General features: G+C 38.8%; 2 protein-coding genes across 11 annotated transcripts in view; one reads left to right on the forward strand and one right to left on the reverse strand.

Moving 5' to 3' along the window:
• Positions 1–8,327, forward strand: part of LOC127963680 (calponin homology domain-containing protein DDB_G0272472) — a 42,375-nt gene extending 34,048 nt beyond the window's left edge. For 9 of the 10 annotated variants that reach the window (XM_052563712.1, XM_052563709.1, XM_052563711.1 and 6 more), the window contains 7 exons: positions 1,060–1,166; positions 2,482–2,635; positions 3,074–3,242; positions 3,419–3,543; positions 5,022–5,155; positions 5,272–5,361; positions 6,778–8,327. In XM_052563712.1, coding sequence (XP_052419672.1) covers positions 1,060–1,166; positions 2,482–2,635; positions 3,074–3,242; positions 3,419–3,543; positions 5,022–5,155; positions 5,272–5,353 — 771 coding nt within the window. In that variant the 3' untranslated portion in view covers positions 5,354–5,361; positions 6,778–8,327. The remainder of the gene's footprint in view (positions 1–1,059; positions 1,167–2,481; positions 2,636–3,073; positions 3,243–3,418; positions 3,544–5,021; positions 5,156–5,271; positions 5,362–6,777) is intronic. The other variant, XM_052563710.1, reaches the window with a different exon arrangement.
• Positions 8,328–9,076: 749 nt separating this feature from the next.
• On the reverse strand, positions 9,077–12,644 carry LOC127963691 (beta-crystallin B2-like). The gene is made up of 6 exons (XM_052563736.1): positions 11,374–12,644; positions 11,058–11,145; positions 10,834–10,952; positions 9,963–10,095; positions 9,504–9,646; positions 9,077–9,380 (listed from the first exon to the last, which is right to left on the reverse strand). The coding sequence occupies exons 2-6, from the start codon at positions 11,118–11,120 to the stop codon at positions 9,212–9,214; spliced, it is 627 nt and encodes a 208-aa protein (XP_052419696.1). The 5' UTR covers positions 11,121–11,145; positions 11,374–12,644; the 3' UTR covers positions 9,077–9,211.
• Between the last annotated feature and the right edge of the window lie 12,568 nt (positions 12,645–25,212).

Raw genomic sequence — 25,212 nt, forward strand, 5'->3', positions numbered from 1 at the left:
AAAATGTGCAAATAATTTCCTTTATATTACATTATATTGCATTACTGCCTGAAAATATCAGCAGCTGCCCAGTTATGACACCAGGATGCCAGTTTAATGTTGTTTCTTGTTACAGGATGGTGAATCGGTGCTGACAGGGTTGGTAGATGAAATGTGATCAGGGTTAATAGTCCTGCTGTTCTGTTCTGTGATACACACCAGATAGTTGTATGCCCCACTGGGTGGATTGCATCTTTTCACTCAGTGATTGGCTAATGTCCAGCTCTGGTGCTGTGATGTCACACCTAAAGGGAGCGGTTGGGTTTGTGACTGGGTTGTTCAGTGTGAGATTTAGCTTCACCTGCTGGTTGTTTAGAGTGCTGCAGGGTGATTAAACTCCCTCTCCGTCTTCATTCATGCCTTTCCACAGGTAGAAGCATCATGCCCATTCAGAAAAACACTGACTGTCAAGTTCACATCCAGTATTTTTGGCTTTATTAAACAAAATGGATAGAAATAAACAGTCTGTTTTATATACTACAAGGGCTGCACAATTATTTGAATTTCTAATTGGGATTAAAATTATGGATGGCACAATTACGTAATGGTTTAAAGTGACAATTAATCGTTCAAAGTCCACTTATGTTATTCTGTGTGCTTAAGATGCGTTTTTTTATTTCTATGTGTTATCTTTAGGGTTTTCCTTATTTTTTTAATTTTAGTTTTAGTATAACATTATAATACCATTCATATATATATATATATATATATATATATATATATATATATATATATATATATATATATATATATATATTGGGGTTAAGACTGGAATCATGATGCTGAAAATTCAGCTTTATCATCAGAGGAATAAATGCTAATAAAATGCATTTAAATAGAAAAAGGTTGTTAGAAAACATTGAAAATATGACTTCATAATATTACTGTTTTAATGTATTTCTGATCTTGGTGAATATAAGAGGCTTCTTTAAGAAAAAAAAAATCTTACTGACTCATAAAAGATATCCCTGTGTGAAATTATATTAATTTAGTAGCGTTTTCTTCTTCTTCTCTCTACAGGAGCTGGTAAGGCAGTGTGGTAGTGGATCGGAGGAGAATAAAGATCTGGTGCAGGAGACCGACAGTCAGTATGGCACATGGGAGACAGGACTTCGCACAGATGACAGGTAAACACATGCCTTCCAAAACCATATAAAATCTTAAAAACAACTGCCTTCTATGTCTATATAAAATAATTCCTGACTGGCTCCAAATTATCCTCGGTCACTGTCTGTAACTCAACTCCAGGATCAATTGCATCTTTTTGAGTGGGTCATCTATAACAGAGCTAGAATGACCTCACGGACAGACACACAGACAGATACATCTGCATTACAGATCAGACTGGGCTTGTCGGAGAGGTTTGGTTACAGCAGTGACTAACGCAAGGGATTCAGTTGAAACGAGAGCTGATATACAGTATGTTAATCACTGGGTTGTATCTGTGGCCTCAAATGACCTTTGGATGGGTGGATATGTTTTGCAGCCGCTCAGTACTCTCAGTTGGCCGGTAACTTTATTAGGAACTGCCAAATTATACATGGTTTAAATTCAATTATATGAACGGGAGTCTGACCAGCACTCATATAGGCCTAAATGACGTGTGCAAATCAAATAAAAATCAATGGGCTACTAACCATCTGCTGTTAAAAAAAGTGGTGATGTAACCGAAGTAGCGACAGAGCTTTTATTCCGTATTTTGCCATCTGAGAACAACAGATTATTGAAAAAGAAAAAAATGTAGGGTGGGAACTTGAATGCATAGTTGATTGTAAAGAGAGTATTGTAAGTTTAAGTCTAGGATACATGGCCAGACAGAAGTCTGCAACCCCAGCTCATGAAAATATGTGCCTCTATATACATGCCTGCAATACTATAATCACATGCCTTACTGCACGTTTCATGTAAACTCATGTATATGAAGTGGTATATGTAACACCAACATTCAAAAGTATCAGTTTTCAAATCGCACGGGATGTTAAAATAGTTTTGAAGCCATAATATTCTGCATATTCTGCAAGTAATTGTGTGAAAATTAGGCTTTATTGATCAAATCTCTGTACCTGTAAATCACACTTTATGTGAAAAGGAATTAAAGTTGTCAGTTTTACTGCTTCTAGTGTTGTTTCAACTCGAAACTGCAGTGAATCGTTCATATAGGTACGTTTTTTCAGTTTTGCAGAAATGTATATATTTTACTTGTCATATGTCAAATGAATACGTACACTGTAGTATTTATACATTTAATATATTTATGCATAAATCTAGCTGCTTCATTTTTTTTTCCAGTTTACTGGCCATACATTGGTGTGGGTAAAAAAGCTCAGTTTGAGCCTCTTAGCAACCTAGTTTTTCTGTCATGTTTTTGGTTGCTTTCTACATTTTCTCCACAAATACAGACAACGTATATGTGTGTTCAAATATCTCTTTTCTTCTCCACAGCCTCACTCCAGCTACACCTTCATCTGATGACAACCTCACCCCCTCTCCACGGAAGCCCACCCCGTCCCACGTGGCCGAACAGCCCCTTCTCTTCGACACACCAGATGGCCTGACCGCGTCTCCTCAAAAGCAGACAGAGCTCCCATTCCCAGAGGTCAGTCTTCACCCTTAAACCATAGGGATAGTTCACCTAAAATAAAAATTGTGCTTATTCAATCACCCTCATGCTGTTGCAAACCCATAAGACTTTCATTCATCTTCAAAACAAAATGAAGATAGTTTTAATGTAAACATGTAAGAGGTTTGTGTCAACGTCCATGACAGAAATGAGCAGATTACTTTTACTGCAACTTTTTGAAGTGTCAAAGTTTTGGTGGAATGGATTTCCATTATAAGGACAAGAAACACAATGAAAGTCATGTTGTAACTAAAATGGTTTGATTAGCAAAATATCTTTGGTGTTTCGTAGAAAATATATAGTCATATAGGTTTGGAATGACATGAAGGCGAGTAAATGATGACTCTAATTTGAATGCAAACACACAAAACTGTACATGGTATTTGTTTGACATGTCGCTGTCTTTGTCTGTAGACCCCTACAACACTGTTAGACTCTAGTGCACTACGTGCCAGGGTCAATCTGAACAAGAAGAGCACTCGCAGAGCCCCGCCCTCTCGAGCCGCCCGTCACAGTGCCCTCTTATCACAAGTACCCGAGGGAACCGGAGCAGATGATGAATGGCGCTATAAGGACTCGACAGGTATTACACACATCTTCGCAGTGAGACACACGTGTGTGTACCTGCACATCTCATCCCATGTGGTTGGGTTTATGTAGGTTGCAGGTCCTCTTTGGATCATAATTGTCTTTGTGCCGTAGTGAACTCAATCAAATCGAGTCCTCTGCACTCACACCAGTCTTTCTCTCTGTATGTAGAGGAGAAGCAGGGTGAGGAGTCCGACTCTGAGGAGCAGGCCAAGGGAATTGAATCTCGTACTTCCTCCGTGTCTCAGCCTCAGAGAGTGGCGGTCTTCCCTGGCATGGACCCATCTGCTCTCAAGGTGAGGGGATTTGGGGGATTTTTTTCCACCAGTTTCCATTTCTGTAACCTTGTAATGCCTGACATATTAAATGAAAGACGGGAAAATCTCATTTTTGGAAATGGAACCATTTATTGAAACCTTAGACAAAATCTGAAAGCTTGTAATGTAAATCAGTGAGATACAGTTACAGTATAACAGACAACTTAAGAAAAATACACATATATATATATATATATATATATATATATATATATATATATATATATATATATATACGTTGTGTATAGTGGTGTGCGATGGTGTTTTAAAATGATGATATATATATACTGTCACACCTTAGACCTTAACTTAGACCCTCTTGTGGATTAATTAAAGACTGTTTTCATTGCTCATCATCTTCCTCATGCATTTCATTCCACTGTAGCATGAGATACACTACCGTACAGAAGTTTGGGATCAGTAAACTTTTTATTGTTTTTAAAGAAGTTTATTCTGCTCATCAAGGCTGTAGTTATTTGATTTAAAAATAAAGAAAAAAATGTAATATTTTGAAATATTATTACAACTTCAAATACTAGTCTTCTGTTTTAATATACTTTAAAATAGAATTTATTCCTGTGATCAAATCAGTATTTTCACTATCATTACTCCAGTCAGTGTTACATGATCCTTCAGAAATCCTTGAGAAATCATTCTAATTTTTTGATTTATTATCAATGTTGGAAATCGTTGATACTTTTTTCAGGATTCTTTGATGAATAATAACTTAAAAAGAACAAAATGGAAATCTTTTCTAACATAACAATTAAAGTCTTTATTATCACTTTGTATTCATTTAACACAACCCTGCTGAATAATAGTATTCATCTCTTTATTTTTATTTTGTGTGTGTGTGTGTGTGTGTGTGTGTGTGTGTGTGTGTGTGTGTGTGTGTGTGTGTGTGTGCAAGCCTCCACTGTACCTTTTTTGTGGGTGCTGCTGTTGGACAGTTACTTTACAAAAACAAGTGACTTTTATACTTTTAATCACATAAATAGTAATATCTGCATTTTTATTTTTGTAATATGAACTTTTTTTTTTTGAAAAACATAAAACAAAAAACAAAGTCAAATAAACCAAATTTGCTTTAGATTTGAGATTGTACTAACAATATAACTTTTATTCTTGCATTTACTTTAATCAGTAGAGATTTCACAGCAAAAAGGAGAAAACCATAATCTGAAGGTTATATTTATTATTTTTACTTACTAAAACAGTATGAACTGTTAATCAGACGACAGAAGGAATGTAGAAAATTCTGTGAAGTTTTGATCATGATGAAGACTGACATTTGCATATCATATATGATATACACAGCTGCAGTTCATAACTTTTAATTAAGAATATGAAAATCTTGGTGATTAAACACAAGCAATGTTTGTTTTAGGTCTTTCAGGCTAGAGTTGTATGCATTTGTTTGAAGCTCGTTTGACGTGAGATTGGGTCATTCGTTTCAGACTCAGCTAAAGAAGAGAGAGTCAGAGAATCAGACAGACGGCCCGTCACCCTCTCAGCTCTCACGCTCACCCAAATCTCCGTTCTTGCCCCGATCCGCCCGTGTGCTGCCTCCTGCTGGCGGCAAAGAGAATGGGTGAGTGCTTTAGGTCAACAGACATCAGGAAGTCTCAGAATTGTCTCTTGTTTGGCAGTACTGAGCGTTATGATGTGGTATGTTTCTGATTTGTTTCTCTCTTCATCCCCTCACAGAGAAGAGTCCTCACCTCAGTGGCTGAAAGAACTAAAGACTAAAAAACGTTTGAGTCAGTATGAAAACGACAGTAAACCCTGAACAAGCAAGTAAATATATCTGTTTGTGCAATTACATTATAATTAGGTTTGTCACAATATCTGTAGTTTTTTTTCTTTCTTTTTCTTTTTTAAACAGTGTTGATACCATAGCAAAAACAATTTTACACTTAATTAATGTTTTTTTTTTTTTTTTTTTTTTGCAAGCATTAGAACAAATAAAGATTCCTTTAAGGGCTTTGAATAATTGACAGCAACATATAATGTTAAAGTAGAGTAATACCAATGATTCCTTACATGTTGGCTAAAAATTATTATTATGAAAATTATTATTATGCATGATTATTAGATACAATACATTCATGTCAGTCAAAAGATGTCATCATACCCACCCTCATTGTGTTTCAAACCTATAGGGGCTTTCGCACTGAACGAACCTGTTCATAGTTCTTAGATCTATTGGCGGAAGTTCCCGCTAAATGTATTTAGTTATAAGAACTCCATTTGGGGGAAACTAATTTAGCTCCTACTTTAGAGTAGTTTAGCTACATTTAGCTACCTGTTGTGTTCTTTTCTTAGACTCGATGATATGTAACACTGCAAGTCGTCTTAGGCGATTCAGCCAGATTTTCATGCTTTTATAAAAAAATTGCATGAATGGTACGTTCACATCCCAGCTCTGTTATCATGAAAACGGCTCCGATCACAGCGTCCTCCATTCATCAGTTGTTAATAAAGATGTCGGGTAACACTTTATTCTAAGGTGCCCTTGTTACACGTTACATGTACTTTACTATTATGATACAATAAATGATGCATAATTACATTCAAGTAACCCTAAGCCAAACACTAATCCTAACCCTATAGAAGTATCATAAAATATATAAAGTTAAAGTAGTTTAATAATACTTTAATGTATAATTACACTATGACAAGGGCACTTTTAAATAAAGTGTAACCAGATGTCACTGTCGGCTGCTTCAGAGTTCTTTCTGCAGGTGCGAATGCAACAGGAAAAGAGCCTGAGGGAGAAATCGGTTCTCTAGGAACCAACATGCTGGCTAGTTCCTAGAACTACGCCGTTGCGAAAGCCCCTCATGTGACTTGCGTGTTCTGTGAATCATAGCAGTGTCATTAAATGAGCCACCAGAACACAAATAAACAAATCAAAGAAATGTATACATGCTAATCAAGTTTTGATTAAACCGTTCATGACCTTTTTGACCCCTTAAAAACACAAACTGTAAGGCATTCACATGACATATTGCCAGGCTAATAAAGCATAATTTTTATGTTTTCTGTTAAAAACCAGTAAGATTTTATAAAGTTGTACTACTTGCATTGGAGGAAAATTGTAACTTGTATTGTTACTTATTGTAGATTTTCACAGAGTCTCTTACTTCAGTGTAATGCTCCTGCTCATCTAACACGAACCACATGTCCCGTGTGTTTTCCCCATCATTTCAGGATGCCTTATAACTGCAGTGTCTGTAGCTGGAACTTGTGACAGAAGCCTTAACCTTTGACCTGGAGTTGACGGGAAGTCTGCTGCTGCTCACTACAACATCATTCTGTTTCGTTGGTTTTTCTGGCCTTCCCCGTGAACATGTGCATGGTGCCTTTCTAAAAGATTTCTGACTGACATAAAGAGGGAAACAGAGATCTGTGTGTGAAGTGTGTGTCCATCTATGCATTGTCAAGTTTCTCGTCAGCTCTTCGTCATACGAGAGAATTATTTTTGCATAGAGCCACTTTAACCTCAATTTAACGAGAGATCATCTTTTATAGTGGAACTGTGGGACCACATGCACCACAGAGTGACGTGAAGTGCTTCATATAACTGGAGTATGATGTTGGTTTCTTTTTACCCTTGTATATTCATATTAGTACAGCTTCCATGCTCTCTTTTGTTTGTTTGTCATATTTTCATTATTTTTGTTCAGTTGGTGGTTATATGCAGTTGCACATGCATTTCCATAGACGATCACATTTTTATTTCTAAACTTTAATAGTCGAGAAATCTCTGTATAGAAAGTGTATTTAGTTATGATGAAATGTCAGTCACAGAATGTTATATTTGTATTAATGTTGGTTTGAAAGGAAAATGGTACATTTTTAATGATCAAAAATGGAGTTCAAATTCATTTTAAGAACAGCGGTCCTGTATGTGTGTTGATGTGAATGTGGGAACCTGTTTGGATGGGCCGCTGAATCAATTTAGTTCATGATTTGTTTGTACATCATCACTCCTAATAACTCATTTATTTTTACTTTTTTTTGTGTGTGCTGCCTCAGTTTGTCTAGCTTTCACCAGTCCATCATATCCTCCATCATGTTTGAATCCACAATAATATCATGACTGGAAAAATTGCACATGTACAATCAGTCATTCCACTTTACGCTCTCCTTTTTATCCCACTACTTTACTTGCTTAAACAACGGGCCAAAAATGGTGATGGGAAATTGCACAATCAGCATATAAATCCGTTTTTCTTTCCTTATAAGATAATGAATTAATACTAATAATTAATCCCTCACTCTTGGTCACACACATCTTGAGTTCTTCTCTTTTGTTTACTAGTTTGCTAAGGGAAATTTGAAATGTCAAAGTACTGTAAACATTGTTCACATTACATTGCACACCTGTTGTTACCGTATTTAAAAAAAGAAACGTTGGGCCATTGTGCCACTCCCACCTAACAAGCACTTTTCACCTGTTAATGATCCGTGGTTCTGACCAGTAGTCACTTTTGTAATGCATGTGTCTTCACACGTGATGTCAATGTTGTGATGTTGGTATGCTGACGGTATGTGAGTACTGTGTCCTATAGTTGATGTTTTAGTTTTTTTCTATTATCAGCCTTTTTTCATTGTCTGCCTACAGTTGTTATAGTCTGTTTAAGGGTAATTTGTCCTCTTTGTTTTAAATTTGACTGTAAATATGTTTATTGCACTGTTGTAATGCCAGTGTCCAATACTGTAAATTCATAATAAAATAGAATAAACATTTATTTTAATTTTGTTTTCAACAAAGAAGTGTTTTTCAGAGCTTGTAAGGTTTTTTTTTTATTTTTATTATTATTGCAAGGCTATAAAGCCACAGGGATGGGCTCATCCATTAATACCATTTTTGTCAAAAAACAGCTTCACATGCACATAATAGTCCATATTCTGATTAAAGCTCATTCTGAAAAGACATTTACATTTACAGCTATTGGAATTTTTCCTATTAAACATATAATCAGAATATTCCAAATGCAAATTTTACTGCTATTTTATTATGGACATGTCAGATGGGTCAGAAAATTTTATTCAGCAGGGATTCATTCAATAAGGATCATGTGACACAGAGGATTGGTGCAATGGCTGTGACAAAATCAGATTCACCATTACAGGAATTAATGAAATGATATATATTAAATATATTATTACAGAAAATTAAATGGTTTTACCACATATTTTTTATCAAATAAATGGTCTTCAATGGAACACATGAGTAAAGAGACTTTCAAAAACAGCAGATATTAGCTTAGTTCTTGTAAAAAATAATAATAATAATAAAAAAAGATTATTGATCTCAATGGGAACATGAACATGATCTTGAATCTTTATACGATGCAAGTTCAGATGTCAATTTAAAATGTAACACACTGTATGTAATATATGAATTATGGAGCAATTAATAGACTCAATCAGCAATAGATTTCAAAAAGTCTAATTTACTTCTGAAACAGTGAATGCCCAAATAAAAGCTCAGAAACATTCATAACGCAGAGTCACTTATTTATTTCTCAGCAGTAGCAAATGGAATCACTGACACAACTGAAAGAGTTAAAGATTTAAAGCATTCAGAGGTAAAGCGTAAGGAAAGCTTTAGGCTTTGAGGAGAAGTGCTGGGAACTTAGGTGGAGAGTTGGAAGGCTCCTCTTGGGTGATACTGCATGTCACGGATGCGCCTCACGGACTGGATCTGAGGCAGCACGGCCCCGAACTCAGAACACTCCTTAAATTCTCCTTTCTCAAACAAGTACTGGTAGCCTCTGTATCCTGGGTACTGATAGCCCACCCAGCTGGAACCAAGATAACGACAAGAAACAAGGAGAACATTTTAAGGTAAGCCTGGAAAGTGTCAGAAATTGTCTTAAATGTGAGTTCACTGTACGTGTGTCAGCGTTTTTTGAGGTGTTACTCACGTGCCACTCTGCACACGAACTGAAGAGACTTTCTCATGGTATCCATGAGCGTGGAAGCTGGGAACATCATCATCTATGATCTCAATCTTCTTCCCAGCGAAGCTTGGGTTCTCATAGAGTACGATCTTGTGTTCCTGGCTGTCCTGCAAGGACATAGGAAGTGAAGAACAGGATATTTAGAGCTCTTATTTGGGACATATTAAATAATATACACATCTGGATACACTTGACTCAAACATTTTATCACATGATGGTTGAGAGAATGTCCAGAGGACATTGAAGAAGCTAAATTATTACTTCGTTTTCCTTCGTCACTAAATAATTAAATTGCATAGTTTGATTATGAAAATACTGTTATTTTCATATATGTAAAATTGTCAAATAAGTATGAATCCAAACTTTTTTTTGTTGTTGTATATATTAGACAATTTTATAATCATGGAGATAGCTGTTATTTACCACTTTGATGGGGCGGAAGGCGACGATGCAGTCACTGCGTCTGCTGTTGGTCCAAGCGTCCCAGCGAGGATACTCACCCTTCTCAAACACATACTGTTCCCCCTTACAGCCGGGCTGCTCATATCCCACCCACCTGGAACAAAAGGTGGACAAGTCTTGCTCATTCACTTTTCTTTACATAATAGTTCTCATCTGGTCAGACCAAGAAAACTGACATAACAGTCCAGCAGTTTGTATCGGTCCACTTGTCTGTGTTGACAGATTTCCAGAAAAGTGTATGTGAGTGGTATGGAGTTGTTTCACTGTCTGAAACAGGGTTGCCAGATCTATGTAATAATCGAATTGAATAATATAATATATACTCCCATACCTAAAATATACAGTATATTTTACAGTTACAATTATGCATTTTATTTTCAACTGTTTAGTAGTAATCATCTTACCCTAAGACCCGAAAACTAGTGAACAAAATCCTTTTGTGGGGGAGGCAATCCTAATATTTGAACTATTTGAAAATATGCCTTTTACAATGTATAATATATATTTATTTGCCAGCATTGAACCTGGTGAGAGTTGCCAGTGCCACTCCTTCACAAAAGTTTTATCATTGGCAGAATATCAATTGTGTCTCTCAGTCTATTGCATGTTTCTGCAGTAAAATGTAAAATCCGGGCTGGAATTATTTTAGCTGCCGCTCCGGTCCACTCGCACAGTCAAATTCATTTTGTGTGCTGCTTGACATCAAGCAAAGCCTGAAGCTGGCGATTCTTTTAGAATTGTTATGCTTGGCAGAGACAGAGGAACAAAATTATTGAATTTAACTCGGTATTACCCCCGCAAACGTGCTATTTTCTCTCACACACAAACTCACGGTCCACACAGCACCAGTATTGAGCCCACTTTCGCCACGTCCGCCTCCTGGATGTTGTTACAGGGCTCAGTCAGCTCATGACAGCGGCCTTGGAAGTTTTCCTGTTCGTAGATGACCAACTATGAACAGGAGAGAAAGTATTAAGGAAGATAAGCTGAAGTAATGGATAACTTAATAATACGCACACCACACATTCTCTAGTTCATTCTCTAGTCTGTTTGTACCTTGAAGTTACTGGCAACTGGTTGTTTTTGCTTGGTTGCAGGGTTCTGGTGATCAGTTGCCATAGTGAACCAGGATGGGAGTGATGAGCTGGTTCAGAGATGACATTAGGAATAAAATAGGAAGCAAGCAATAATTATTAGTGTCAATTGTGTTGATATATAAATATTGCAAAAGCATAAGAGTTCATGACTGACAAGGTTGAGTTGTTATATTTCACAATTAAGTAGCTAAAATATATGGAAATGAAAATAACACAAACTAATACTACTACTACTACTACTACTAATAATAAAAGCAATAATATGCATATCTTACCAGCTCTGGGATGTGCCAGTCACTGTGGAGTGGCATCAGTAGCTTAATATATACCACAGGCTTAGGGGCGGAAACACTGCCAAAACATGTCTCTGTCCAGAACACGCTCATGGTCAGGTCCTAATAGGCTGATCAGCTGGCACTGGGAGGGCTGAAGTACCACCAGCCAAACATCCTCACCCTGGCCATCCTACCCTCCCTTTCTTTTGATACCCCACAAAGTTATTTCATTAGTTGTCAGTTTTCGCCCAGCCACGCTTTGTTCCATATCCCATGATTCAGCACAACCTGTGCCAAGAGTCCGGGACCTAGAACAAGAGAGACCAACTCTGGATGTGGAACTGAAAGAGAGAGGCTGATGCATCTTTGCTGTTCACAATTACTCTGAATCCTGTCAGCTTTGTTGTGGTAAAATTAAATCAACTCTCATCAGCATAAGAGACAGGCTCACACTCAGTTATAATTAAAAAGAAAGCTTTATTCGTTGCAAAGAAGGTCAGACAGTCTACAGCAAAACAAGTTTCCTGCAGAGTGCGATGACAGGGGAGGGCAGTCCTCCACCTTATATACCCTGCTTCAGTCAGTCAAGGTTATAAACTCTCAACAGCAGTACTTTTCCATGGACAACATAAAAGTCAGAAAACACACTCTCTGTGGGTTGTTTCTCACACATTTAGGACTTAGGTGACGCCCTCAGGTCATCCTCAGGCATTGTCCCCCCACTATATGGCCCAGTGACCCTCTCATGTCATTCTCGGACATCTGTTCCCTCCCCCAGGTGTCGCCTTTCTGAGCCCACATGTATCCCTGAACCACCTGGTTGCCATTACTCTTAGGCTATAAACCCATCTCACGGTGCCTATACAGCAGTTCTAAGAAAACACATGCATATATGAGCATACAGAAGCAATATAAATGAATTTTTCCACCACAATTTCCCCTGTGGCAGGAGGAGCACATGACAGACACAGTGGGCATGGTGTCAGGCCTCAGAGAGGCTTTTTATTAACAGAAAATCATAAAATAGGGGATAAAAGTGGCCAAAGGGGGAGAGTGTCCAAAACAACAGGGAATCTGGCGACCCTCCTCTCTCACACACCCACTCCTGTCGGAGCCTGTTGAAGGGCGGCGATTTAGGACGGGGTGCCGATGACAATAAGGGAGGAGGCAGCTCGTTACATTCCCCCTCCGAAGCAACATCCCCATCACCAGGGCGCCGCCCACACGAGAGTGCTACCATCCTCAACCAGGCTCAAAATGGTCGGAGTGGGCTGGACGGGGATTCCTCTCCGGGCCGTCCTCCCTCTCGCAGCGCCGGAACAGGGACAGAGAAACCGGGTTTAAGTCGACAGCCTCAACCAACCACAGGGAAAAATGACAATAAGAGCGAAGTCACTTATGTGGCTGAGAGGCTGTCTCCGGCATTCTTCCGTCCCAGTCCAGGTTTTCGCGGACATTTGCACACGAGAGGGAGTGACGTCATCAGGTGTTTCCCAACTGCGCTATCTAGGCTCCGCCTACCCGCATTCTCCACCACTGTGGCTGGAGGAGCACACGACAGACACAGTGGGCATGGCATCAGGCCTCGGAGAGGCTTTTATTAACAGAAAAATCAAATCAAACGGGATAAAAGTGGCGCTGACTCGTCACACCCCCTTTTTATCATTCATTGATCAATAAACAAAAATTCATTACTACTAGTTATACTTTCACTACACACTTAGCACCATGTGCTCTGGAAGTCGGGCTAAATGAATAAACACTGTTATTGCATTTCTGACATGAGTCAGACCCTCAGTCACTACACAAACACAATTCAAAATCAAGAATTCACACTTAGGAATTCAAACATAATTCAAAATAAAGCAAACTTAAGGCATATCATCACATTTATACTCTTCATCTCTGATATTCGCATAAATGAAATTTTCGAAAGTCGGAAAATATGCTAAGGCTTTTTGTATGGGGACAGACCCTATTTTAAGCAAGCAAACAGTACAGATTCAGGTAGGCCTGAGCATTACTTATCATTTTCAAAGAAAATATCATAAGTCTCATACATTTAACACATTTCACTGTAGCTTTCGCTGTTTGTCTCTTCATCAATTGTTTTCTCCCCACTCAAATCCATGATAATGTCTTCATTGTACACAGTCATTTTAACCATTTGATGTGAAACGCTTGACCTCACTAGTCTCTGTAGTGAGCTGGATATCAACTGAAAAATGCAGGGTAAACATAATAACAGCAAAAATCCTACTGCTACAATTGGTAGCACTGTGTTGCACAGACAATATCCCCATACATAGTGTTTACACTCAGGCTCTTTTACAGCCATTTTCATTTGGGCGATGATATTGGTAACGTTGTCACCATAGTGTATCAAGAAGTTACTTGACACAGGGACAGGTTACTCTAAGCACCTGATATTGGACCAGTGATTAGGTTCGTTACAGGAGGGTAAGTGATCAAGGCACACAAGGACACAGATAATAGCTGGGAATGAACAAAATGTATTTTGTTGGTGCAAAAATAATAATAAAAAGACAAATGTAATACAACCACAACAACAATTGAAGAAAAATAAATAAAAACAAATGAAATAATTGTTCTTTTCAATCCCTTGTTCTTCTTTTTGGTATCTTTGAGCTCTGTTAAATATTTAAATAGTTTTTTTCTATTTGCTTCTAGTTATTCAATTTATATATCAGTTGTTTAGTTTATATTTTGGTTTATATTTAGTATATGTATATATAGTATATATATATTTAGTTTTACTAACTTTTAGTTTAATAAGAGCTTTTCTTATCTTTAAGTTTTCTCCTTTTTTGTTCAAGCCTTTATATAAAAGATCATAGAAAAGATTAACCCAAATTAAAACAATTAATATAAGAAAAAGTAAAGTCCAATATCAAAATAGTTCAATTTGATAACAATTCCAACAATAAAACAGTCAATAACTTCTCAGTCTGTGTATAAATGAATGTATCTTAGTCATCCAAAGTAAAAAAAAATTGTTAGTGTATGCAAAAGTCTCTTGGTGTAGATGGAAGCTTGGTTTCCACAGTCAGTGGTGCAAAATAATCGCTTAAGGAAAAGTCAGATCCTACCTATCAAAATATATGCAATGAATTGGAATCCACCTGATCCCCTGAGCAGCTTTCACCTGCACACAGACATTAGACAACAGAGAAGACATTTCCTTGCAATAACTCAACATGTCATGCTCACACACCTCTGTAGATGGCAGCTGTTGTTTACCCCCCTTCAATACCCATAAATGGTGGTTTGCCAAAGAGTGTGTAATGTGCAATTTAGCATGTACCCAGCTAACAGGGAACGTTCACATAACTTTCACTAACATTATGTAAAAGTTATGTAAATGTTAGAAAAAAAACGTTCCTGACGTAATGTTTCTGGAACAGTCTTATAATGTTTTCATAGTTAAAATACATTGTCGTAACATTGAGGTAAAACGTTCTCATAACAACGTTCTTGTAACGTCTTTATGATGTTATTTTTAATTGACTGATGTTCTCAGAATGTTGAGGGAAAACGTTCCCATAACAACGTTCTTGTAACGTCTTTATGATGTTATTTTTAATTGCCTGATGTTCTCAGAATGTTGAGGTAAAACGTTCCCATAACAACGTTCTTGTAACATCTTTATGATGTTATTTTTACTTGACTGATGTTCTCAGAATGTTGAGGGAAAACGTTCCCATAACAACGTTCTTGTAACGTCTTTATGGTGTTATTTTTACTTGACTGATGTTCTCAGAATGTTGAGAGAAAGCGTCCTCATAACAACCTTCTTGTAACGTCTTTATGATGTAATTTTTAATTGACTGATGTTCTCATAATGTTGAGCGAAAACGTTCCCATAACAACGTTCTTGTTACGTCTTTATGATGTTATTTTTACTTGACTGATGTTGTCAGAATGTTGAGGGAAAACGTTCCCATAACAACGTTCTTGTAACGTCTTTATGATGTTATTTTTACTTGACTGATGTTCTCAGAATGTTGAGGGAAAATGTTCCCATAGCAAAGTTCTTGTAACGTCTTTATGATGTTATTTCATAATGTTAAACAAATACATTCTTAAAACACCATTATTGGAATGGCTTCATTTTCAAAGTGATGGCAACAGAAATTACAAGTGTGACAAGTAAAGTAGACTAGGCTATATACCACATTTCTGATCTTTGTTTCTATTTTTCCTATTTGTTCCCTATATTGTCCTAATGACAAATGTGGTCACAATTGGTTTATATTATAATACACCTTTGCAATAAATCATCATGTCTTTGATGAACAAAATGTATTTTTGTAGAACAGAATATGACAAAACATAAAGCCTATCTTATTTTAAATTAAATAGGCATAGGCTATCCTGCTGTAAGGAGGATTTAGGCTGAGTGGATTCCATAAGCGGGTCTTTATTATAGGATCTGAGCATAAAATCCAAACAATATTCACAACTCATGGTCAGGTCACAGGCTTGGGTCAAAACACAGGCAAAACAATCCACTGGCAGACAAATCCAAAACAGTAATCCAAAAACGTGAGTCAAAAGAGCAAAAACAAAGATCATAACAAGTAACAACAATGGAACAATGAAAGAACACTTAGTAAGGCAGTGAACTGGCAATACTTCGCAAAATGGCAGTAGAAACAAATGACTTATATACAGGGTGACAGGAAATGACAAGACAGGAAATGATGTGGCAGGAACAGGAAATGGCAGAGTTCAATATTCAGGTGAAGGCTCCCTCTGGTGGACTGGAGCCTGATCAAACGTTACAGATTCCATCCCCCTAGGAACACCTCTAGGTGTTCTTCTAGGACGACCCCTTGGTCTGGGTGCCGGACGATCTGGGTGAGTTTGGTGAAAGTCTCTGATAAGTGATGAATCCAAGATGTCCTTAGTTGATACCCACGATCTCTCCTCCGGGCCGTATCCCTCCCAGTCAATGAGACCTTGCATCTGACCCCTCCTCCTGCGAGAATCTAGGATCTCCCGGACTAGGTAGGCAGGAGCTCCCTCGATCTCAAGCGGTGGAGGCGGTTCTTCGTCAGTGGTTTCGGGGCTCAATGGGCCGTGGGCCGGTTTCAGGAGGGACACATGAAAGGACGGAGAGATGCGGTAATTAGCAGGCAACTCTAAACGGTACATAACAGGATTAACTTGACGTATAATCTTAAAAGGACCAACGTACCTTGGACTTAATTTCTTGCACTGGAGTTTCAGGCGTAGGTTACGAGTGGAAAGCCACACCATTTGACCTGGCTGATACTCAGGATGTGGACGTCTGTGTCGATCAGCTTGAATCTTTTGAGATCGAATAGCCTGCTGGAGATGGACATGAGCATTGTCCCAGACCTGTTCACTTCGTGTAATCCAATCATCCACAGCAGGCACTTCAGATGGCTCCCCAGACCAGGGAAACAGAGGAGGCTGATATCCAAGAACACATTGGAAGGGGGTAAGCCCAGTTCAAGAGTGAGTGAGGGAATTTTGGGCATACTCTGCCCATGGGAGGAATATGCTCCATTTCTCCTGTTCATGGCTACATGATTAAGACACTCTACTTGACCATTCGCTTAAGGATGATAGCCACATGTGAGACTGACATTGATGTTTAAATGTTTGCAAAAAGATCTCCAAACACGGGATGTGAACTGTGGCCCACGATCAGTCACAATATCATCTGGTAGTCCGTAAATCCTAAATACTTGATTGAACAAAACTTGGGCAGTTTACATGGCAGTGGGTATTCCTTTCAATGGAATGAGACGACAAGACTTAGAGAAGCGGTCAATGGAGACCATATTGGTGGTGAATCCTTGAGAGTTAGGCAGATCAGTGACAAAGTCAATAGACAGGTGTGACCAGGGCCACTGGGGAATTGGTAGCGGTTCTAGAAGTCCTGCAGGCAATTGTCGAGGTGTTCGTGACTGAGCACAGATCTGACAAGCATGTACATAATTACTGACATCTGCAGATAATGTGTGCCACCAAAAATAATTTCTGACCAAAGCAGTGATGCGATTAATTCCATGGTGTCCAGAAGCAGGGGATGTGTGAACCCATTGAGTGGTTCTGTTACGCAAACTGGTTGGAACATAGATTTTCCCAGCTGGGCACTCTGGAGGGGATGGCTCTTCGTGTTGGGCATGTTGAATCTCTTCCATGTCCCACTGGATGGGTGCGATGATGATGGATGGTGGTAAGATGGTTTCTGGTCTCATCTGTGATTTGGCAGAGTCATAGATACGTGACAATGCATCTGCCTTACTATTTTTGCTCCTTGGACAGTATGTGACTGCGAAATTGAATCGAGTGAAAAAGAGTGCCCATCTTGCCTGACGAGGATTCAAACGCTTGGCATTCTTGATATACTCTAGGTTTTGTGGTCTGTAATGACCTGAAAGGGATGAAGGGCACCTTCTAGCCAGTGTCTCCATTCTTCAAAAGCGGCCTTGATGGATAATAATTCTTTGTTACCAATATCTTAATTTTTTTCGGCTGGAGTTAACTTTCTTGAGAAGAATGCACAAGGGTGTAACTTGCCGGGTGTTCCATGACGCTGAGAGAGGACAGCACCGATTCCACAGTCGGAGGCATCAACCTCGATGATGAAAGGGAAGTTTAGGATCTGGATGCTTAAGAATGGGAGCTGTGGTGAAACTGGACTTGAGCTTATTGATTGCTGAAGTAGCTGCCTCTGTCCATACTAACTTCTTGGGTTGTCCTTTAAGTAGTGAGGTGACAGGTGCAGCTATGGTACTGAAATCACGGATTAATCTACGGTAGAAGTTTGCAAATCCTAGAAATCGTTGTAACTCCTTAACAGTGCTGGGTGTGGGCCAGTCCGTGACAGCTTTTACTTTGATGTCATCCATCTCAACTCCTGAATGGCTAATATTGTATCCCAGGAACTTAATTGATGTAACATGAAACTCACACTTTTCCGCCTTGACAAAAAGACCATTCTGGAGTAGGCGTGACAACACAGTTCTTACATGAGAGACATGATCCTCCATGGAGCAAGAGTAGATCAAGATATCGTCTATGTAGACAATCACATACTGATTCAAGAGATCCTTGAAAACTTCATTAACGAAGGACTTGAAGATTGAAGGTGCATTGGCCAACCCAAATGGCATAACCAAATACTCGTAGTGCCCCCTGCTGTTGAGAAAAGCCGTCTTCCATTCATCACCCTCACGGATTCTGATGAGATTGTAGGCAGATCTGAGATCCAATTTTGTAAAATAGCTGGCCTCACGTAATTGCTCCAGAGAAGAAGGGATAAGAGGCAAAGGATGTCGATTCTTAACGGTGATAGCGTTGAGTGCTCGATAGTCAATACAAGGTCTTAAACCACCATCTTTCTTGTTAACAAAAAAGAACCCAGATGCTGCGGGAGAGGTGGATGGCCTAATAAACCCATAAGATAAGGCCTCTTCAATGTATTCTTCCATGGCCTTGGTTTCAGGAATAGACAGCGGATAAACACGACTCTTAGGTGGAGAGGTGTTAGGAAGGAGGTCAATGGCACAGTCCCAGGGGCGATGAGGTGGCAACTTGATGGCTTTGTCTTTGCTAAACACCTCGGCTAAGTCAGCATACTCAGTAGGGACATTAGTGGGTGGTGAAGTTGGATTCTTGGCTAGATGAGTCGTGCAGACTGGAAGCTTGGTGGGTAGCTCTAGACAGTGAGAGTGACAATGAGGTGACCAACTGACCAACTCCTTCTCCCTCCAGGAAAACTGTGGTTCGTGCGTAGACAACCAAGGATATCCTAGGATAACTGGGTTTCGTGGTGATGATATAACATATAGAGTGATTTCTTCCATGTGAAACAAGCCAACTCTAAGTTTTATGGGAAGTGTTTGATGAGTGATATGACCTTTACCGACAGGACCATCATCAACGGCAGTAACAGCAATAGGTGGCTCACATTTGATTGTAGGAATGTTCAACTGCTTAACTAAATCTTGATGGATCACATTTGCAGCAGCTCCAGAATCTATTAACGCTGAAAAATGATGGTCTTGATTAGCAACTGACAAAATGATGGGAAGTGACAAGCATAAACTGATTCGTAAAGTATTGAACATGTGACTCACTCGATAACTTGAATAGGGGTTTGCAGCAGGTTTAACAGGACAGTTGGAACAGCGATGTCCTGATTCACCACAGTAAAAACAGAGTTGATTGAGTAATCTTCTTCTCCGTTCATCAGGTGGTAAGTGAGTTCGTCCAATTTGCATGGCTTCAGAAGGAACAGACTGACATGGTGTTTGCGCAGTAGTAGTAGGCACATAAGCGAAGTTAGACTTGGGATTTGGTTGAGTTCGTAAAAGATTGTCAATCTTGATAGCAAGGGTAACAAACTGGGAGAAGTCGAGGGAGTCATCTTTAGATAGTAATTCCGCTTGTAATTTAGCAGACAGACTTGAACGAAAGATGTGCTTCAAAGCAACATCATTAAACCCACTTTGTGCTGCGAGAGTGCGAAACTGGATAGCATAGTCAGAAGCTGGCTTGTTGTCTTGGCGTAACTGAGTTAGTTGAGTTGCTGCATCCATGCCCCCAGCAGGATATTGGAAGACATCACGAATCAATTGAGTGAAATAACTATAAGACTGCTGGATATGTGTATCATGATCCCAAACAGCAGTAGCCCACTCTAATGCTTTCCCGGTAAGCAAGGTCATGATAAATGAACACTTTGTATGGTCTTGGTGATAAGTTTCAGGTTGGTTAGAGAAATAGATAGAACACTGTCGTAGGAAACCAGTACAGTTGTCAGGAGAGCCATCAAACTTATCAGGTAATGCAAATCTTACCGGGTCAGGTCGTGGGGCAGGGAGAGACCGAATGTACTGTGTCAAATGCTCATTGGTGGCTTGTAGCATCAACAACTGGTGTTGAAAACCATTCAGCAGATCCTTTTGATACTCAATGGTAGAAAGGAGTTGAGAGACTTCCGCTGGATCCGCACCGGGCGAAGTATTCTTTAAGGAGGATTTAGGCTGAGTGGATTCCATAAGCGGGTCTTTATAATAGGATCTGAGCATAAAATCCAAACAATATTCACAACTCGTGGTCAGGTCACAGGCTTGGGTCAAAACACAGGCAAAACAATCCACTGGCAGACAAATCCAAAACAGTAATCCAAAAACATGAGTCAAAAGAGCAAAAGCAAAGATCATAACAAGTAACAACAATGGAACAATGAAAGAACGCTTAGTAAGGCATGTAAACTGGCAATACTTCTCAAAATGGCAGTACAAACAAATGACTTATATACAGGGTGACAGGAAATGACAAGACAGGAAATGATGTGGCAGGAACAGGAAATGGCAGAGTTCAATATTCAGGTGAAGGCTCCCTCTGGTGGACTGAAGCCTGATCAAACGTTACAACTGCAAAGGTAATGCCATTTACCACTGCATTTTTCACATATTTTATTACAAACGTTTCCTGAACAAGGTCGACATTGTGAATGGATCTTCAGGTTTTGTACACCACAGGCTTTATTTTATTTTATTTTATTTTTTGCGCTGAAGTGGACAGGACAGAAAAGTATTGGGTGGAGAGAGTGGAACAGGAATAGCATAGAGTCAGGATTGGAACAACGGTCGGCTACCTAACCAGTAACAATTAGGCAACTGCATCCAAAGTACCACAAGAGAATCGATCTCGCGAAAAAAACAGAGTTGCCAAGAATTGGGCTACTTTAACACTGCTCCGTGAGTTGTTTTTCATATCCGAGGGTTTAAGCGACACCAATAACGTGATATTTAACTCTAAAATGCTCTAAAAACCCTTACCAAAAACGTGTATTTTACCTCACCGGAATGTGATTTTTATGGGGGATCCATAGAAACATGAGTGGACTGGTGTTATGAAAATCTGGCACCCTGAAACAAGCCGTCTTTCAGGTACTGTCGTCATCACGGTGCGTATGCTTCATGCAGCGCCGTTTTCAAACGAATGGAATTCAAAATCTGCAGCTCACCTTTATATATGTCTACTAGGGATGGGCGATACCACCTTTTGTCCATGCGATACGATACCGATACTTTTTGTTACACTTTTAACGATACCAATACCGATACTGGTTATAATTTTAAAAGTGTATGTGATTTTTCTAAATAATCTTAATTTAGTATATATATATATATATATATATATATATATATATATATATATATATATATATAAATTTGCAGTTACCATGGCTACAAGAACAATGATTTGTGGTGTTATTGTTAAAACCATGGGTAATTTTCGTAAGGGAACCTGAAAAAAAATAAAATAAATTGTGTTTGAGCCCATGTGAAAAAGTAGCACAATTTACATATGATTTACAGTTTATTTTAATAAATATCAAACATTCAATTCAATTGTGCATTATAGCTGACACCTACATGAACAATTACTGTTGTTTTTATGACTGTAAGTCATTCTCCTCAAATGGTACTTACGTTAGAAAAGTGTATACCAATATTGCATGTAACTTTAGAGATGGTCCCTAAATTTGAGACTCTCGAACGTCCAACGTCAGGCCAACTTCATTTTTTCATAGTTTTCTTTTCTCTGCGCCGGATTGGTGATGTCCTGTAACCAGGCATAGATGTCCATCCATCAATTATGAACATTCAGCCGCAAACATGAGGTGCGAGCGGTCGGGAGCGCGGATGGGAGAATGGTGCAGTCCAAACCCCTCCGGGATTTGGAGCCCTATGCAGACTGCATATTCTGCGTATAGGGAGTGGCGGTACTGCTGTCATCTTTCGTGCAAGTCGCGACCGTGCATGCTGTGTTGTGATGGTGAATGGCACATTGCACTGCGCCCAGCCGCATACCAAACGGTGTTAACGTCATACCACCGCGACCGCGAGACCTTTTATTTTTAGATCATACACACACCGTCCCGATTGGCCTGCACACACTGCTTAAAACATTTAGTTATAAAGAAATTATAAATATAATTAAGTATCGATACTTTGCAGAAAATATCGATACCACAATAGAGGCTTCTGAGTATCGATTTATATCGATACTGCACATCCCTAATGTCTACCTCTGAGGCCAGATCGCAGCCATTCTAACAGGTGAGTCGATTACACAGTAGGTTTTTCTTTAAAGGGGGGGTGAAATGCTATTTCATGCATACTGAGTTTTTTTTAACCTGTTAAAGAGTTGGATTCCCATGCTTAACATGGACAAAGTTTCAAAAATTAATTTGTATGTTGAAACCTTCCGGTTTGTCACAAGTTTTGGAAAGTTTTTTTCGAGTATGGCTCTGTGTGACGTTAGATGGAGCGGAATTTCCTTATATGGGTGCTAAGGGCACGTCTGCCGGAAGAGCGTGCGCTCCCTTATAGCAGCGCACTGAGGCTGAGCACAGACTCACTGATCAGAGCGAGAGGAGCATCGCGAAATGTCACAGAAGTGTGTTTTTGGTTGCCAGGGCAAGACAACCCTGCACAGCTTACCGAAAAAAAAACAGCATTAAGGGACCAGTGGATGGAGTTTATTTTTACAGAGCATCAATGGAGTTGTGCAAGTGTTTTTGTTTGTTCCCTGCATTTCGAAGATGCTTGTTTTACAAACAAGGCCCAGTTTGACGCCGGGTTTACACATCGTTTATTTCTTAAGGATAATGCAATCCCAACGAAAAAGGGTCACGATCTTGTGTTGGAACTGCATGCGGTGAGTAAAACTGCTTAAAATATCTCTGTGTTGTTAACTTAGCTATCGGCGCGTAAGCACATCAAGTAAACAACATGCGATGTTGTCATCAAACTGCACTTTCCACATGTACAGCTTAAAAAAAAAAAAAAAAAAAGACGACATAAACTGGAACTTAGTCATTTTCAAAAACCGCTAAGCAAATATATACAGTTTTAGTACATACCACATAGAGACGTCGTTTGCTGATGCTGCTCTCGTTAAATTTCAGCCTCTGGATCTGTGTCACAGCTTCCAGACGCTCTCAACGCAAAAGCCTACTGGCGCTCGTGATTCTTTAGCTCCGCCCACACGTCACGCCTCCAGCCTGTCGTGTTTTTCCGGGAAAAATTGGTACAGACTATCTTTCTCTTATGAATATAATAAAACTAAAGACTTTTTGGAGTTATGAAGGATGCAGTACTACTCTATAGGTACTCAAGATTAACAGGATATTGAGTGAAAACGAGCATTTCACCCCCCCCCCCCCCCTTTAATATGCAAATTTGTATGACCGGGTAGCTAAATAGTTTAGAAGCTTGCAGTTATTTATGCGGGAGACAATTAACTTATAGGCTAACGTTATTTGTTGTTGTGTGGGATTTACTTTGAAGGCCTTTGTTAAATTGAACTCCTATTTGTGTGCAGACAGGCTTTGCCGCTTTATATTTGATAAGTTACTGAATCTTACATTAATTAATTAACTACAAGTATTAATTAACATTAGTCGTGTTTCCACTGTAGGGCCAACAGCAAGTGCATCACTACACTAGTCAGAAATATATTAATACACCATGCTAAAGGATACGTACTTGCTTAAAGGCAATTAATGTTTTACAAACATTTTTTTTATGCCTGTAAATGTCATAATCACTCAACTGAATAAAATCAAGTTATCGTAATTGCTATACTTTTCTGTGACTGTTAGTTGCACATGTAGGCTAATTAGACAATTAATCAGCTATATGTCAATACTTACAGTTATCTCTCTCTCTCTTTCTCTCTTACAGTTACTTTTCAAAAGTTTCTCAAACATGGAGTCTGACAAGAACGGGGTATGATTTTTTTATTTTATTATTACAAAAAGAGAGTGGTTAGTTGTAACTCCAGCTGTGCGTGATGGAGTGGGCTAAGCATAGCACAACAAACCAAACACCAAAGCAACCCTGTGTTTTCCACATTATTTTATATAATTATGCACACAGTTTTATTTTTCTTGGTACAGATATTGCTGTGTAGCATAATACAGCATTACTTTTATTTTCAGATCGATTGGTTGAGCCTCATGGGAGGCAACACACCTGGAGAGTCGGTCAGAAGACTGCTTAGGAAACTCGGGACAAATGCTCTATGGGCCCAATATAGTCTTAAAGGCCGCAAGGGAAAGAAGAATTTCCAGGAACTGGAAATATGTAATGTCATAATACTTGAGTTGTTTCTCAGTTGTTTCTTATTCCAAACATTTTATAGTAAGTCGCAGAAGATAAACTTTATTTTCAGAGCAAGCTAGGCCAAAGACTGCATATGAGTCATTGAGGAAATGAGCAGTGTATTTGACATACTGTATGCTTAATCATCATTTATTGTAAGTAGCAGTAACATGTTTTTTTTTTTTTTTTGTATCTTAACTGGATTTTAAGATGCCTGTCGTCGAACACACTCCAAGGTGCTGGAAAAAGTAATTGAGGACTTCATATCAGAAACACTGAAGTTTGCACCACACAGGGATAAGGTAAGGCTTTTTTTAGTTTGTAAAACATTAATAAGGAAAACATAATACAGATTATACTGTATAATAATACTATGTTTTGTTTCCATAGATGCTACAATCTAAGGTGTCACTTCAGGCCGAAGCAGAGACTTCGGGAAAAGAAGACACACAGAACACACTTAATTAGTTAATCAGTAATGCCATTTTTTTTCTCATTTAAATGTACTGTACGTTACAGTATACTTAAAGTATCCTTGGCAAAATGTAGAGAAATACAATATGAATGAAAATGATCAAATATATTAAAATATGAAATTTTTTTGTGTAGTGTCTTTAAGTTTCTGGTGTAGACAAATATAATTAAATTATTTTAC

This window comes from Carassius gibelio, chromosome B8 (genome assembly GCF_023724105.1).
Source record: "Carassius gibelio isolate Cgi1373 ecotype wild population from Czech Republic chromosome B8, carGib1.2-hapl.c, whole genome shotgun sequence".
NCBI lineage: Eukaryota > Metazoa > Chordata > Actinopteri > Cypriniformes > Cyprinidae > Carassius > Carassius gibelio.

What these genes read in the sequence shown, in the direction of transcription:
- LOC127963691 (XM_052563736.1), bottom strand. Translation starts at nt 11,120, where the DNA reads ATGGCAACTGATCACCAGAACCCTGCAACCAAGCAAAAACAACCAGTT. An exon ending in CAGTTGCCAGTAACTTCAAG is followed by an intron (nt 10,953 to 11,057) that starts GTACAAACAGAC and finishes TCCTGTTCATAG; the next exon opens with TTGGTCATCTACGAACAGGA. An exon ending in ATACTGGTGCTGTGTGGACC is followed by an intron (nt 10,096 to 10,833) that starts GTGAGTTTGTGT and finishes CTTTTGTTCCAG; the next exon opens with GTGGGTGGGATATGAGCAGC.